At 31.6% G+C, this 18288-nt stretch overlaps 1 protein-coding gene across 4 annotated transcripts in view; it reads left to right on the top strand.

Moving 5' to 3' along the window:
- Positions 1-18288, top strand: part of LOC118179362 (polycomb protein eed-B-like) — a 96911-nt gene that overhangs the window by 17035 nt on the left and 61588 nt on the right. For 3 of the 4 annotated variants that reach the window (XM_085818607.1, XM_085818603.1, XM_085818606.1), the window contains exons 4-7: positions 12230-12292; positions 16169-16294; positions 17156-17237; positions 17328-17419. In XM_085818607.1, coding sequence (XP_085674733.1) covers positions 12230-12292; positions 16169-16294; positions 17156-17237; positions 17328-17419 — 363 coding nt within the window. The remainder of the gene's footprint in view (positions 1-12229; positions 12293-16168; positions 16295-17155; positions 17238-17327; positions 17420-18288) is intronic. The other variant, XM_085818604.1, reaches the window with a different exon arrangement.

Raw genomic sequence — 18288 nt, 5'->3', positions numbered from 1 at the left:
CTGCCACAAAAGTTTGATTATGCATATCTTGGGCAGACGGAAGTTTGTAGAGAACGTTCTTTATGCGTGATAGTGTTGTTATATATAATATTTCAGATCTGTTATTTTGAATCATTGTAAAAGGATTAATAAAGTCATTTTACAGTCATTATGTTTAAATAAATATAAAATAATGGTATTTGCATATTATCCTGTTTACTGTGAAAGTTGGCTACCATCAAATTCTGAAAATTGCCAGAGGTCCTGCCAAAGTTGGGCAATTGTTCCTTCTGAATTCTGAAAGAACTCATGCCTCTTCATATAATAAGCAATCAGTATTCTACTCACCTTTTTTTTATTCTGAAGTCTTTACTTAATTATACAAATAATGAGTACAAACTTCATGCAGGTGATTGTTCTTATGTGTTACTCTTTTAATGGTCATAGACACTTTCATTGATGTTAGGATCCCATAACTTTGAAAATAATCTACTGCTTGCTGTTTTGTTAAAGACAGGTTTCAGGTTTTATTTATTTATTTTTTTTTTTAAATGCAAAAAAATACAATAACAATTAATTTATATCCTTGTATGTAAAAACAAAATGCTGCTTATTAAGAATCTGTGGGCAGATGAAAGCACTGGTGTTACAAATCCATTGTTATGTCATGCTTATATATAACTGGCACTAAATCATAATGTTTGACAAGAATTTCACAGTTGACGTGTTAATGCGGTAATTAATATCAATAATCGATACAATTATTACAGTTTTATTAGATTTAGCTTGGTTTGTAAACATTTTTTTAGCAAAACATTTTTTAATGCATGTGTGGAAGTTTAAACTTTTTGGTATGTTGTAGTCATGTTTATTTCTGCTTCAAAATATAACAAATATAAAAATCATGAGAATTCAGACAGGATCTTATGATTAGTTTTTTATAATCAGGTAGAACATCTAATTTTCATATTTTACATCATAACTACAATTTTAATTGGATTTTTCTTCATTTCTATCTTATGTAAGGTGCATGCTTAGTGCACTATCCTTTAAAGATCTTAATTGGGAAAATGTTTTCATTAAAAATGATAGCATTAGATTTTGATAGAAAAGGTCAAATGTACTGTGCAAGTTTTCACTTCTGTAGAAAAAAATATCTTGTTTTTGGAACTAAATAAATTTATATTTTTTATACTATTTCTACTTTATAGATACATATGCATGCAATTTTCTGACTTTGTGTAAGGTAATCTCTTAGTGATGTTACACAAGATAATGCATAAACTTTCCAAACTGTGAATTTAAAAAAATGCATGTGTGCTGTAAGCAGAATTTTTCAATTGATTGAGGCAATTTTATATGAGACTTTGACAAGATAACATTGCACACTTATACTGTGGACGATGAGCCAGAGATAAATAGCTGGTTCTTTAAGTGCTCTAAATTATATCTTAATTAATTTAGTACCCACATTTTTAGAGAGAAACAATTAGTCATGTATTTGATATAACGAAGAATTTACTTACATTTTAGAATGATGTATTAAAGAATATGGTAAAAAAATTTCAATAACAAAAAATGTTAGCAAATTTATGACACATATTTTATTCTTTTAAATTTGAAAAGCCTAAATTGTGCAATTTGTCTCTTAAGGGGCTAAAGAATGTTGAAGATGTTTTGTAATAATTCCTTGAAAAATCTCTTTGTTATTTAGTTTAGGAATTACACTTTTTGTACATTTGTATTCATAAATAATTTAACACACTTTGCCATTAAAAAAAATATATGCACCCAGAAAATATTAAACCACAGTCATGAAACTCGGCAAGAATCTAGTCTGGTAAAAAATATGCAAATGATTTAAATTTCGGCGCTAGTAAGACAAGGGTGAGCACGATATGTGCATATGATATGCGCAGCTGGGAGAGTTTAAGAGCGTGATTGCTCATGCCATAGGGCTATTCAAATGAATCTGTCAATTTGGATGGACGATACTGTGACTAGAGATGCCACTGAGATGTAACCAGCGTCAGTATAAACAGTTGTCGGACTTTCAGAAGTGCCATATAGTAGGCCTCAGAGAAGCAGGTTGGTCGAACAGGCATATTGGTTGGCACCTCAATATTGTAGTTGCTTGGTGTTGACGACAGTGGATCATGGAAGAGATATTCTACCATCGCTGAGGGGCAAGTCATCCTAGGAATAGAAATGAGCGTGAAGGTCACGTAGTCATAATAGTGGCCACTTCACACTAGCAACGTCACTAGCATCAATTCGATGCCTACCACCTTCCAGGCATCCATTTGTATCTGTTGGCACTGGAGCAGTCACAAAAACATACTTTGCCTTGCTTAAATAAATGCCGGAACTAATATACAAATAAAACTAATCTTTATTTTATAACTTTAAATAAAATAAACTAGGCGGCTGTAAAAGTAGCCTTTACATTAAAAACAACAAAAGCCAAAAGGAAACCTGCAAACTCAATCAGGTTCACAATCTCAACATATATATACACAACATTGGCCAATCCACCAGTACTATGTCAACGGCAACCATGTTAGTTTATCGCCGATTGACCTCTGAACTTGCCTAAGGAAAACAACAGCAGCCCTCTTTTCCTTGTGAAAAAAAAAAAAAAAAAAAAAAAAAAAACAAAGAATTAATAAAATTCTTAATTTGATTCTATATTATAGACGCAATACTTAATGTTCTTAATTACTATAAACAGTTAAACAAAACTTTTTCAAGTCCATAGCAGTTACAGCTTTTGTAAATAAGTTCACATTATTTACTTTGGTAGAGATGAATTTGAGGTCACACACCCTATCATTCACCAGTATTCTAATAAGTGATATCATATGTGAGTGTGCTTAGTCTGACAGTTTTCTATTGGTGATCTAGAAAAATTCGTTGCAGATTTGTTATCGCAAAATAGCTTACATTTTTACAAATGAACTTCAAAACTTCATCTTGTAAGATATTTTTTGTCCCCATCAGTTCCTTTGCTGCTTCCGATTAAGCAGCGTACTCTGCCTCCATGGAGGAATAACTTACACATTTTTGTTTAAATGTTTTCCAAATTACCTATGCTTCATTCAAATACAATATGAGTCCATCCATGGACACACGGTCATCTCTGTTACTTGCATAATCAGCACCTGAATAACAATATACATTTAGATGTTTAATCCTCGATAAGTTTAACTTATTTAATGCTATTAAGATAACCAAGCAGTTTTAACAATGCTTCACAATCTCTAATTCCAGGATTCTCTTGAAATTGTGATAAGATATTTCTGCGTAGGCGATATCAGGCCTTGTCCTATTAGTTACAAAACTAAACATCCCAATAGATTTCTAAAGGTTAATTTTTGCATTTCAGCAATTTCTGCACTTGTAGACAGACGATCTAATTTTGTAAGAATAGTGCTTTTAGAGTTATTGGTGTTTGAAAATGTTTAAATTTTGCAAAAATTTCTTCAGTATATTTTTGCTAATGTATTCAAGCTCCCTTGTTGTTTTCTAAAAATTCAATTCCAGGTAACTTTAGTTCTGCCTAATACTTTAAGATAAAAAAAACTTTCTCAACTGTGAGATTACTTTATCTATACATTGCTGATCTTTACTAAAAATTAAAATATTATCTACATATAATAAGATGATTACATTAGAGCTTTTATAAACATAATTACACTATAAGAGCTTCTTAAAATCTAGATTTTTCTAAAGTATTTTCAAATTCACAAACCCATTTGTGGCTGCTTTGATGCAGACCGTAAATTGCCCTGTGTAATAAACACACTTTATTTTTATCTTCAATAAATCCCTCTGGCTGGGTCATACATATTTTCTCATTGAGCTTTGCATATAAATAAAAAATTTTCACATCTAACTGACAACTAGACCATCCATATAAACATACTAGTATTGTGAAAAATATTTTTATGATTGAAAAATTTACTACAGGACTGTAAACGTCATCAAAATCTTCACCTCTCTTCTCTCTGAATCTGTGTGTGAGTAGACACGCTTTATATCTAACTACTTCATTCTTTCATTTCTTTTTAGTGTATAGACGAATTTGTTTTCCAGCATAATTTTCTTTTCTGGCTTTTCAACTAATTCGCAGACCTTCCTTTTTCTTCAACATGTCGATTTCTTCTTTCATTGCTTTATCCCATTCTTTGCAACTGCAGATTTCTGTGCTTCTTTGAAATTTTGTGGAATAATAATTTTTACAGAATTTGTTTCTTCAGATATGAATCTATTCTCCTGTTCTTAAAAATTAATTTCTCCGGAGTATTCATTTTTGCCACTGAAGTCAAACACATCTCTTTCAAATTCGATATTTCTAGCCTCACAGTATTTTTCAGTGCCGTTATGAGACCTAAAACCAGTGTCTGTTCCTTCTTCACAGTAATATATTTTATACGTGTTTCATCTGGCCTCTTAACCACTTTTCTTTGCCAGTTTAAGTCGTCTGAAACCTCTTTCGAAGTAGATTAATGTTCTAATAACTTAATTCGTTCTGTAGAAATTTCCTCATTAGCCCCTCCGATTCTTCTAGTTTTTTAAACTTTAAAAAAAATTTTTTTTTAGTTTTTGATTTGTGGTTCAGGATGCTATCTTCTGCGTTCACTTTTTCATTGAATTTCACATTACAGGTTTCTATTAATCTCTGTTCTTCTGATAACCATATTCTATAACCCCTAGTCTCCTTAGCATATCCCACCATGATTCCTTCTTTGCATCTCTTTTGTAATTTATCTTTATTTTGTTTTGGTTTGCCAACATAGGCTTTATAACCAAATACTTTAAAATAAACAACACTGGGTTTTCTATTGAGGAACATTTTATAAAGGGTTCGATTACTGTTATGACACACTCTGTTCCACGTATGTACGAAACATTCAAAAGCTTCCGCCCACCATCCTTTCCCCATTTTACTGTTATTATGAATAGCTTTAACTGGGTCTAATGCCATTCGGTTAAATCGTTCACGTGCAGTGTTCTCTTTTGGCATCTACACGTTTGTACATTTAACACTAATTCCATTTTCGGGTAAGTATCTTTTGAATTGCCTGTTACAGAATTCACCACTGTCATCAGTATGTATACTAATTCATTTTCCATTTGTCAATTTTTCCATTTGCCTATGATAAATTAATGAACGATTCATTTTAATTTTTGTTACTAATCTGCTATTGACATCTATGATTGCAAGGAAATATTTATTTCCACCTTTAGATGGAGCTGGAAGGGGGACACAAACGTCTAAATAAACCAATTGCAATGGTTTTTTGGATCTCTTAGGAGCAGTTTTATAAGTTTTTCTACTAGATTTAGCGTTAATACAAGGTTCACACTTCTCCATTGGTTTTTCAATTTCTGGCAAACCTTTCATGCTTTGGTTTTTACTAGTATTCTATGTGTAATCAAAATTTACATAGCAAGATCTTCAATGCCATAGCTTCTACTTTATTTAACTTTCCAATTTCTATACTGTATGACCTGTTGCATACTTAAGGGGTTTTACATGATAGAGTCCGTTATATCGTTTCGTGTAACATAATCCATCCCAATTATTAAAATATATCTATATCTTTCCATGTGAACATATAAGATAGGCACCTGCTTTTTCTAACCTTGCTCCTGTTAGAAAATTTCTTCTTAGATTTCGATTATACAACACATTTCCTATCTGAAATCCAATTTATTCGGTTGCCTACTTTTACTGCAAATTTGATGGTACTCTCTCCTATTACTTTACTTTCACAATTTCCTACAGCTAGAGACATACATATATCATCTATTTCTCAAAGTTTATCATTAAATTTTTGTTATTACAGAAATGAGTTATAGCTACAGTATCTAAGGCCCAATTAAATTTATCTGCTTTACCTCCTTTATCTGTAGTTGACTAACTTTTTATCTTTAAACTGCCTATTTTTATTGTCCACTGTAAACTTCTCCACTGAGCAATTAAGTGTCCACTTTTATGACATCTATAACAAGGTTCTCTCTTTGAATTCCCCACTTTTTTCTTACATTTAGTTTTACTTTCAACTTGACTATTTTCCTCGGCATTTGTGCTAATAGTATTAAATACGCTTACCTTGCTGAGTTCTAAATATGCCTGTACCTGGCGAAGTCGACTTTTTTCCCTTACCAGTTCTTCTGCAGTTTTTACCAACATAAAATACTCATCCTTCCACCTATAAATCAATTACACAAACCCAGAGTATTTCTGGAGTAACCTTCGAATTGCATGAAATCCTTTAAAAAGATCTACAAATTTGTGTCCAGCATTGGCCAGCTTCTTTGCAGTCATTTTTATCCTCGCAATGAATAGTCCAATTTCTTCATCAGGTGCGTATCTAATGTTGAAAAATTCATCTAGAAACTGGATTATCCTGGCTGTTGTTTTTGGTTCAGACTGTTTCTGTAGAAGCTCTCATATTTCTTTACCACTTTAACATTCTTGTATCAATGGCCTGAACTCAGTTTTAATTCCATAATATAACAAAGTGAAGACTCTATTTTCTCTCAAAGTGAAATCCTGCTTGTCATGCCTTGTTGCACATTTATTTTACTATCTATGAAGCTCCAACAATTTCCTTCTAGCAGCAGCATCTCTATGTCGACTTACTATCAGCCCCACTTGTCATAGTTAAATAATTCAACCCCTTCTGTAGTAATGAGACCTTTTAGTTACGTGTAAGCGCTTCAACCAACGTCTAAATACTTCTTTTCTTACATTCCTTCAATGCTAAGTTGAACTGAGGCCATAACCTGTTGGTATTTTAGCAAAAGCATACTTTGCTTTGCTTAAGTAAAGACTAGGACTAATCTAAAATAAAAAATAATCTTTATTTCATAACCTTAAATAAAATAAATTAGGCTTTAACAATAGCCTTTACATTAAAAACAACAGAAGAGGAAAAAAAAAAAAAAAAAAAAAAACAGAGAACTCACTCGCATTCACGATCTCCATGTATATATACATAACATCGGACAACCCACTGGTACTACATCATAGACCAATCAGCGGCAACCACGTTAGTTTATCACAATTGACCTCTGAACTAATTTGTATGAGAAAAACAACAGAACATCAAGTCAACAGTATAAAGAGAAACTATTTGGAGACAACTGGCCGACACTGGTATATGCTGCCGATGTTCATTAAAATGCCTACTATTGACCCCGCATCATTGGCAGTGTCAACCAGATTTTTGCTGAACTCAGGCAAGCTGGAGTGTGACTAACTGGAGGCGTATGATCTTCACCGATGAATCCTGATTCAGTCTCGGTGGTGATGACCAATGTGCATGCATGTGGAGGTGGCCAGGCCAGCGGGACTGATCTGGCGTGTGTTATCGAGTAGCATCTGCTGATTAGATAAGGTGAGACAGCATGAGAAGTGATTTGTTGGGCCCCACTATCACCTCTAGTTGTCTTTCAAGGCACTATGACATCTTGCAGTTACATGGATGACATTTTAATGCTGGTGGTACTGCCTATGCTATCAAGTCGCTCATGTGCCATTTGTCAGCAGGACAATGTGCACGACTCTTGGTGAATTAACTGCACAGTTGCAAAGATTATTGCATGATTTCCTGCAGGGTGTTATAGGTGACTTATTTGATTCGATTCCACGGCATGTTTTGGCCAGTGGTGGCTGTACTACTTACTAATTTGTAACCTTTTTCATGCCGTAACTTCTTAATAAAGATCTTTCGTTCTGAATTTGTAATCACTAGTTTATCTCCTCATGCACTACATGCATGTTAAGTTTTGTGATAGTAGTTCATTCCCTTCTGAATGCATATATATTTTTGTGACAGAGTGTGTATATATATATATATATATATATATATATATTGCAATTTTCTTTCACGACTGCCAAACTTATATTTTAAATATTATATTTTTAGTTATTTCTTTTTTCCATTAATAATAAGTAAGTGTCAAAACAAAACTGGTTTGAGTTTTTTCAATTCAAGTGTTACCTCATGTGATGTAAATTTTGATAACTAGTTGCTAAGGGCAGTTCTTATTGGTTATCAGCTGATCTGCAGTAATCAGATGTCGCTTAGCAACTAATTGCTGCTGTTGACTCTTTTACATGTATTCTCTAAATTTGGGCTTTAGTTGTAATCATGTAATGTGTTGCAGTTCTTGCAGAACAAAAATTTCTAGATGCTATGCTCAAAGTTCTGTGATTTATGTATAAAACATATCTGGCACTTCATTTGGGCTTTTTCTTACTTCTTTTTCTCATGGAAGGATTCACTTATTTAGAGACTACTAACTATTTCAGGTGAGACCCTGAGTGACATAATTCATGGAGCCAAATATATTACATATAATTAAGACACAATAACACGCTGAATAAATACTAATTCAGAAGTCAAACAACAAAAATCAGCGTTAATTTACAAAATTTTCATAGGACTAGTTTCGATGGTTTTACCGAACCATCATCTTCAGCTGCAAAGCCGCAAATGAACAAGATAGGAAATAATGTTTAGATTGCTCAGTTAATTTAGTTTGATTTTCTGCATTGTTTATCATGCCTTCATCCGTTAATCGTTTCACTAAATTACGCCTGAAACGGCAAAAATTCCTGAATCATCTTGACTTTTTACTTAAATGTAAATGTAAAAAATTGATCCCCAATTTTATTCAAATCAAATCTAATCAAAAACCTTCGAGTCGCGTTTCAAGAATTCTGTTAAATTGCAAACTTGCCTTACTTCGGTCCGTGATAAGGGATACACGTCAACAATTGTCCAAAATTGAACATGAACTCTATAAGCTTCATCTGGAACTCGCTAAAACATATCCAAAATTCACTGCCCTTGAACAAAAGTCTTGGTCTAGAATGGAGAATGCAGTTAACCGTCATAAAAACGCCCTTGCAGTTAAATTCGAAAAACTTCTTTTACAGTCTTCCAGTTCAAGTAGTTCAAAAAATCTTCCCATTGTAAACATCAAGCCAATAGTTAATATTTCTAATGTTAGTCTTTCAGAAGAACAAGAGAGAATTCTAAAATATAATTTTAACTTCTCACAAACCTGTAAACCCTCGATTCCAAAGATTTTGGCTCCTATCGAAAAAGCTTTCAAGTTCAGTAAAGTTTCAGATTCACAGAAAGAAATGATTAGGCATCTTATTGCTTATAATGTGAAATTCAATAATAAACCTTTGAAACCAAATCTAACTGCAAGAGAAAGAGCTACAATGCGCGAGATTCATTCTAACCCGGATATTGTCATTTCAAAGGCCGACAAAGGTGGCCAGATAGTCGTCATGGATAAGAACACTTACATCGATGGTGTCACTAAACTCTTAAACGAAGGACCATATAATCCAATCCCTAAAGATCCTTCACCTTCGGACTTTTCCAAAATAAAAACTGCGATCAAATCTTCGCAAATCATTTCAAGCAACTTAAAACATTCGCTTATCCCATCTGTTGCGAATTGTGCCAGATTATATGCTCTTCCCAAAATTCATAAAAGTGGTATTCCTTTCCGCCCTATTGTATCAAATTTAGGTACTGCCTCGTATCCATTAGCTAAATATTTAGTTTCTAGATTTTCCACTCTATTAGACAATAACATTTACACCATAAAAAATTCAATAGAGTTTGTAAAAAAGGTTAAAAACATTTCTCCTCGTAATTTACTCATGGTTTCTTTTGATGTAAAATCATTATTCACCAATGTCCCAGTGGAGGGTGCATTAAGATGTCTAGAAACCAGACTTCGCGAATTTCATTTCTCTTGCATCGAAATTGATGAGCTAATTTCTCTCACTCAACTCTGTTTGAAACAAACACATTTTGTTTTCCAAAATAAATATTACAAGCAAACTGAGGGATTAGCCATGGGAAGCCCCCTCAGTCCCATCCTGGCTGATATCTACATGCATTATTATGAATCAAAATTGTTTGAAACTTTAAACTTCCCGGCATGGTTCCACTACGTAGACGATACTTTTACCCTGTTTGAAGGTAATAAAGATGATTTAAATAGAGTTCTTTCAACAATGAATTCTATTGATCCTGCTATTCAGTTCACTTTTGAACTTGAGACTTGCAATTCTCTTCCGTTTCTCGACATTCTGGTCACACGTAACACATCCAACTTCAGTACTACAGTTTACCGTAAACCTTCATCGGTTTGCCTTCCACCACACTTTAAATCATGTCATCCGACTAAACAAAAGTTAGCTTCATTTTATTCCTATGTTTTCCGTGCTCTTCAAGTTTGCTCCTCCAAACTAGCCCTTGATGAAGAACTAAATTATTTAAAAGCAATAGCTATTGACAGGGGCTTTTCACCCAACATTATTAATCAAGCAGTTAAAAAATTCTCATCTCAACACACTAAAAGCCACACTCTTATTTTAGGAGATTATAAAAATTCTGTTGTCATTCCCTTCTTTCCATCAATTAGCTATAAAGTTGCACATATTTTGCAGAAATTTAACTTTCGGGTTGTTTACTCTCCCATCAATAAAATTTCAACTTCTATACTCAAGGACCCCATTCCGGATATGAATTCCTGGGGTATTTATAGGATTCCTTGCCAGTGCGGTTTAATTTACATTGGCCAAACTAAGAGAGCCTTAAAATTTCGCGTCAAAGAACATGAGGCATATGTTAGAAAAAAGGAAACACAGAAGTCTTCTGTTGCTCAACATGGTTGGTCCGAAAATCACACTTTCAATTTTTCTGCTGCAAAAATTATTCAAAAAACATCTTCCATTGGAGAACTGGATTTTCTAGAGGCATTTCACATTCATAAAAATCTTTCTGTTCTAGTTAACGATCCTAATTCCAATCCAAATTTGCCTTCGGCTTTTAGAGAAATTATGTTTTAGTTCTGGTTTCGCCAACAGATGGCGCCACTAAACATTATTTCCTATCTTGTTCATTTGCGGTTTTGCAGCTGAAGATGATGGTTCAGTAAAACCATCGAAACTAGTCCTGTGAAAATTTTGTAAATTAACGCTGATTTTTGTTGTTTGACTTCTGAATTAGTATGTTACATATGTTGCAATAATTTTGTATGATAATACCTGTATATTTTCATTAACTTTCACATTTTCATTCAAGACTTAAGATTAGTTTGGCCTATCTATAAATGCCATTTGGCCCAAATTCAAATCCTGAGTAAGATATGGATTTTATCACACTGGGAGTATCTGTGTAGAATGGGGGTAGATGAAATATGTTGATCAGAAAGGCCTCTAGAAATTGCTGATGTGGGGAAAGGAGGCTGCAGACCCTCAGATTCTATCCTGTTTGTTACTTACAAACTTGGGGATGAAATTCAAGCTGATAGCCCTTGTGTGATTTGCCTGAATTATCTATTATAATAATCTTTGTTCTTCATTTTCTGTTTAGGTATTGTCAAGTGGAAGGAAGAAGAAAAGAGTGCACAGTTTATTTTAAAATGCATATTCTTGTAGCATGGAGCTATGGCTGTTTATGAATGTTTGCCTAGTGCACCTACAATATTTTTAAAATAATGGTTCAAAGACTTTTATTATCAGCTTTCATTTTGTATATTCATCTGCTGTCATTCACAAGTTTTAGTTTAAATGTTAAAAGCAAAAATTTTTTTAGTATTTTATCTCAGTACATATAATAACTATGAGTATATTAACAATCGAGTTACTGCATATCTTATTCTTGAGAATGGAAATAAATTCTTTTTAAGCTGTTCACCCAGAACCTTCTAACATATTTATCCATGAATTGAAGATTTGGCTAACAAACTCATTGGCTCAACTTTTGAATAATTTAAATCCTATGAATTAAAAGTTTTTCTAGGTTTGTAAAATCAATACTAATTTTTTTTCTGCTTTGAAGTTAACGTGCATTGGATATTTAAAATCACAAATTGTTTCTTTCCTTATAAAATGTGTCCCCTGTAAACATATTTTGTAAAATTATACAACATATAATATTAATTATTCAGAGTAATAATGAATACCTAGTTAATTTTCTACTGTAAAATATTTTTCGCATAAGTAAATGTGAAAATTCCTGCCATATAATTAAAAATACCACTTAAATTCCCAGATACATAAATTATTAGTTTTCATATAAATTAGTAGTATTTCAGCTCAAATAATTTATACATAGTAAATTTGATTATTATTAAGTAAATCAGTTTAATAATACAATGACAGAATCAACCTGATTAATAAAAATATTTTAAATTACAGGTTACCATCTATGAATGTATTGAAGAAAATTTTAAATTAATACAAGCATATGCAGATCCTGATGTATCCTTTTTTATTTTCAAAATGTGATGTGTGTGTATATATATATATATAGATATAGATACAAAGTAAAAAAAGTATATACAGTCAAAAGTCTTCATCGGGACTTCGGCGATTCCGGATTATAGATCATCAGTTTAAATCCGATAAGATGGCATGCAGAAATTATAAAATTAAAAATATGAAACCGTAATTTATGAAATAAAGAGCAATTATGATCTAAAAGGTATCAAAATTTACAAAAAAAAAAAAAAAAGCTTAATATTTATTTATTTACTTTATTAAACATTTCTTTCAACGCACGCGTGTGTAAAGCATACATTACTCATAGTCGAAATTAGAAAATTGCAACCAGAAAACTATTTGATGTGTATTCGTGATATTTATAATGACGAGGAATTTGATTTAAATCATATCAAAGACGGAGTACATCGAGATGAAATACTGCATTTATTAAGGAGTTATAAGCCGAATAAAATAAAAACATCTGCTCTGAAGATAAGGATAGTGCTGACAGATCAACTTCCAGTTCGTTGCCCGCACCCACCCTTGCAGAGCAGCATGAAATTGATAAATAGATTTTGGAATGGTTAGAGAAACAAAGGATATGCCTTTATCCATTTTTTGCAGCAATTCCACTTTTTGTTTGATAGACATCGAAACATGCTTTCGTTTTGTAGATCCTTTGGCAGCTCCAAAATCGGAAATTCTTTTTGACATAATCAAAAGTTCAAGCTTACTTTTATAAAATTGCTCTAACAGTCTCCAAAAAATAATAAGCCAGATCCAATTAAAAGATTAAGAAACAACACAATCTGCAGCATTAACTGAAATAGATAATTAGATAATTTTAGCTTAGCTTATACCGTCCGTTATACATTAAACGCGCATGCGTAAACATATTATGTGTGTGCGTTAAGGTATTACGCGCATGCGTAAACGCTTATGCACATGCATAAAGGTATTACGTGCATGCGCAAACACATTTTGCATTTATGCATGCACAGAAAGTTTGTAGGTTTGAGGTCTGGATTATAGATCATTCCGGATTGAAGACTTTTGACTGTATATATATATATATATAGATATATATTAACTCATTGGCAAATATATATATATACATATATATATATTTGCCTGCATGTAAGACAGACTTTTTTTTTCTTTGAAAATAGGTCTGAAAAATAGGTACATCTTATACGTCAATACTCAGTTTTCAATTACATTCATTTCTGGAAATTCCCTCTATTCGGAGTTTTGCTATTTTTTCTTATTTCCTTGTGGAGTGTGGGAATATTACAGTTACGTAGAGCTCAGTGAATGCACATGCACTGTCATCGGCGATCACAGTTGGGTTCATTTAAACTTTCCAGTTTTTGTGAATGACTTTTAAGAGAGTGAAATTTCTCCTGTTCAATTTTCTTAAATTTATTGACAAGTTATGGCTCAAAAATAAGATCGGCATAGCTATAATATAGCATACAAGCTACGTGGGATTGTGTATACTAAAGAACATAGAAACAAGGCTGCAGAGAGGCATTTTGTGCCAAAATGATCAGTAATAAAGTTATATCCTTCAAGAATGTGTATCACAGTTGTATAAAAAGGATTGTGTGTCTTATATGCTGACGAATACGGTATATGTATATCACTATGTATACATATATATAACAAATATTCTCTATTATATAAAGCTAATTTAAATTTTAAACAATGAAAATTCAATTGTATACAAATAAAAGATTAGTTATTGCTGCGAATTAATTTGTAATATCATTTAAATTCAGAAAGCATATGTAAATTAAGTTTAAGTATCTAAAAAACATCATAAAATATTTGATAATCAAAAAATTAATCCTAAAAATTAAAAAACAAATAAAAAAAAATTAAGACTAAATTAATTGTATAAAGTGAACAATTGCTGAGCAGGCAGGAGACAGATCTTTTCAAGGGGAAGTTGCCTCCAAACCTAACTCTTTAGTTATTCAATTTGTGTTTCGTCATCCATATAGGCATGGGTAAATTATTAATAATTGTTTAACTTTACTATTAGTTTCGTATGAAGCAATATATATATATATATATAGTACAAAGTCCGAAATCCGGACGTCCATTATCTGGAATGATCTAAATTCCGGACCTCAAAGCCACAAACATTTGTTTTTATTAAAGCTTTCCACATACGCATTTGATTTTTCCTTCCGTAATAAAACATGTGGAGATTTTCACTTAAAAATTCTGATTCTTAATTTCACTTAGGCACTAAATAAAATGGAAGAACAATTATGTAAGCATAAATTTGTGAAATTAATAATTTGGCTCCTTAGTTGAGTTATCCACTTGGCATACATCTCAAACAGAAAAATTCACCTATTTTATATCCCTGACGCTGACTTGGCTAGTCATTATTTATTATATTTTGCTTTCATCACCTTATGTTTTCAATACATGAAAGTTTCAGTAATAACTCATGCTGTGATGTCTAAACTTTTTTTATATTAGTATTTGAAAATAACAAAACTATGGCAACCTTTTATGCTAACATTACACTTAGCGATGATTATAGATTTTTAAATGCTCTTCTTAGAGCATTTAAAAATGAGTTGTTGTTGTTGTTGATGAGAAAAAATTCAACAAAAATTTCTTTTCATATGCTAAAAATAGATTTTGTTAATGAAACTCATAGGCCAAAAGATTACATTTAGTGCTATTTTAATTAAGAATATCTGATATGTTATTCACCATAAATCTAGAAGCGGTGGCAGAATATGTCAGCACCGGACGGCAAAATTTAGGAAAGATGAAATTTTTGAAATTTGGGGAAGCACTAAGTAGCAAAATTATGGGATGAGAATAGAACTGAAGAAAGCACTTTGTAGCAAAATTTAGGACATGTAGAGACTGCACTGTATCGAGCGTCGGCCATAGATAAAGCCTTAAATATATGTGGGAGTTTATTTATTCAGGACTCGGATTAGTTTTAAGCATGTGCAAGAAATAAAGTTATCTATAGTAAATAACTAAACTAGTACAATTCAGGTTTAACTCAGTATGCAATAGGAGCAAGACAAAATTTAACGAAACAACTTGGCTTTCGTCGCCAATCTTGTGATACAGCTCAAATAATGTATAACGGAGGCTATTAAGCTAGGCTAAAATTATCTTTACTGATTATAAGGCATTTAAATTAATGTAGCTGACTTTACTGCTCCCTGATCTTCTAATTTGATCCAGCTTATTATTTTTTGAAGACACTTGTTATACGGCAATTTTATAAAAACTAAGTTTGAACTTTCAATTATGTCGAAAAGAGTTTTCAATTCTGGAGTTGCCAAAGGATCTACAAAGCGAAACCTTGTTTCGATGTACATTAAACAAAAAGTGGAATTGCGGCAAAAAATGGCTAAAGGCTTATCCGTCTCAAAATTATGTGAGGAGTATGGCATTGGAAAGTCCACTGTATGTGACACAATGAAAAAGAAAAAGGAAATTTTTGAATTTTTGTGGAAGCACCTTTAACAACTTACATTGAAAGAAATGTTTAATAAAGTATACAAATAAATACTAAGCTTTTTTGTGTAAATTTTGATACCCTGTAGATTATAATTGTTCATTATTTCATAAATTACGATTTCATATTTTTTATTGTATAATTTCTGCATGCCATCTTACCAGATTTAAATTGATGATCTATTATCCCAAAAAATTCAGAATCGGCAAAATCCCGACTAGTCCAGATTTCTGACTTTGTACTGTATGTATATATGTATAGTGATTTTTGCATTTTTATTGTATTCTAATCCTATCTTTTTTATCTAATATTCTAATTTCTCTAACTTGGTTATTTAAATACTTTTGCTTTCCTTAATTTGTATACAGACTGATGAAAATTTCTACACATGTGCATGGTCATATGATGATGTCAGTGGACATCCACTTTTAGCTGCTGCTGGAACTAGAGGTGTTATACGTATTATTGGACCAGCAGTGCAAAAGACTATTAAAGTATTTAAAAAAAAATTTTTTTTTTCAATTAAGTTATATAAAAATATTTATAGAATGAAAACTTTGTGACTAATAAACTTTTGCTTTTATATATTCCATTTTATAAATCAGTAAGATAAGTAATTTAATAATGATAAAATTTATCACCATTATATTATTCATCTATCACATTTAACTTTCACATTAATAGATACGTTCTTGTCTTATTCTGGCTCGCTGTAGTATTTTCTTATTTAAGGTAGTAGTAATTAATAATTTTGTGAGACTAGCTGTAAAGTTAATAGCAAATGCTTAGAATCCTTAATTGCCAAAAGAACAACTTTTGATTTGTAATTTCTTTCTAAAATCTTTCAGTATTTGACACTGAAAGGTGATTTAGGTGAAGAAATCAATTCTGTAATGTCTGTGCAAAATTATCTTACAAAGGCATGGAATGTTTCCTAGTTAGTATATTAAAGCATGATGAACATTTTATCCAATGGAATTTTTTATTTATACAAATCGTAAGTGTATGTATAGTATGAATATTTAAGAAAATAAAGGCCATAGCTGCTTTTTTTTAACACCTTATTACCCATTGTGCTATTATTAATCATGTACATTTTGTTTCAGTTACGTTTATTATATTTATTAAATTGAATTCTATTCTAGATATTTTAACTGCATTTCATTTATTTTTAGATAGTAAATTTGATATGGTTATGCACTAACTGTGTAAGTGCTTTGAGGAAAGTTTATAACTTGCATACTTATTTTTTAAATTAATGATTTAAAATTTAAATTCAGGTTGCATACTTCTGTCTTTATTTTATCCAGTTATTACAATTCTATCAATAATAATAAGTTTTAATTTTAATGTAGCATTACATTGGCCATGGAAATGCAATAAATGAGCTGAAATTCCATCCTTTTGATTGCAACCTTCTGCTTTCTGTCAGCAAAGGTATTTTAAAATGATTTTGTATTCAATATTTTGCTATTTCGATCTTCCAGTTATATTGCATAGGGTTATTAAAATATTTCTAATTACTAGATCATGCTTTGCGTTTGTGGAACATAAAGACAGATCAATGCATAGCCATTTTTGGTGGTGTAGAAGGTCATAGAGATGAAGTTTTAAGTGCAGTAAGTAAGCCTATATCTTTAAATTTATAAATATTTTTTATTTAATAAGAAGTTAATGAAAATATAGTATCAACTTTTAAACTAGAAATTTGACAGCATTCTTATTTTTTTACACTAAGCAGTTTTACAGTTTTTAGATTATATGTAAATTGCATAATGTTTTCTAGCTTTCTGCTATGTGTATTATAAAGCATGCAGAAGCTATTATTTTCAAATTATTGTTACCTATTTTATAGAAAACTTCTTTCTCCTCTGTTTTGAAGATAAAAATTTATAAATGAAATATATATATATATTTTTAATTTTATGGTGGTATCTTTTTAGAATATCAGTATGTAGAGTTGGGCAAAACCACTCTTGTATGGGATCATATCAGTTTGCTCAATTGAATCAGTTTTTTATGACTTGCCACTCACTAACAATAACCTTGATGAATAAGATTGGAATTGGCAAGTGAATCAGACACAATGTGTGAGGATAGAGCGAAGAACAGAAAGAATCCAGCGGGCAGTGTTATCTTAACAGGGTTCGTAGGGTCCTTAAGAGTCCTTAAAAGTCCTTAAATTTTTTGGAATCGATTTTTAGTCCTTAAAAGTCCTTAATTTTGGCCAAAATCTCCAGAAGTTCCTTAATTTTAATCATCTGAAATTTCTGTCTGTTTTAACGACTGCCATTTTGGATGTGAATTAGCATTTTGTCGGAATATTTTTGGCAATTCACTGACAAATATGGCAATTTTTTGAATGGGTTCATGAGTTATAATTTTTTCCTATTTGTAATATAAATAAGGGTGGGATACTCGAGTTTCTGAGCAAGAAGTGAAGCATAAGCATTTCAAAATTATTTCATTTTTTTGTAATGAAGAGCTC

This window comes from Stegodyphus dumicola, chromosome 6 (assembly GCF_044657685.1).
Source record: "Stegodyphus dumicola isolate Sdum_Otavi_A_Nest chromosome 6, ASM4465768v1".
Lineage (NCBI taxonomy): Eukaryota > Metazoa > Arthropoda > Arachnida > Araneae > Eresidae > Stegodyphus > Stegodyphus dumicola.
Note: the sequence above shows the minus strand (reverse complement) of the source record. Positions and strands in the feature narration are given on the sequence as shown.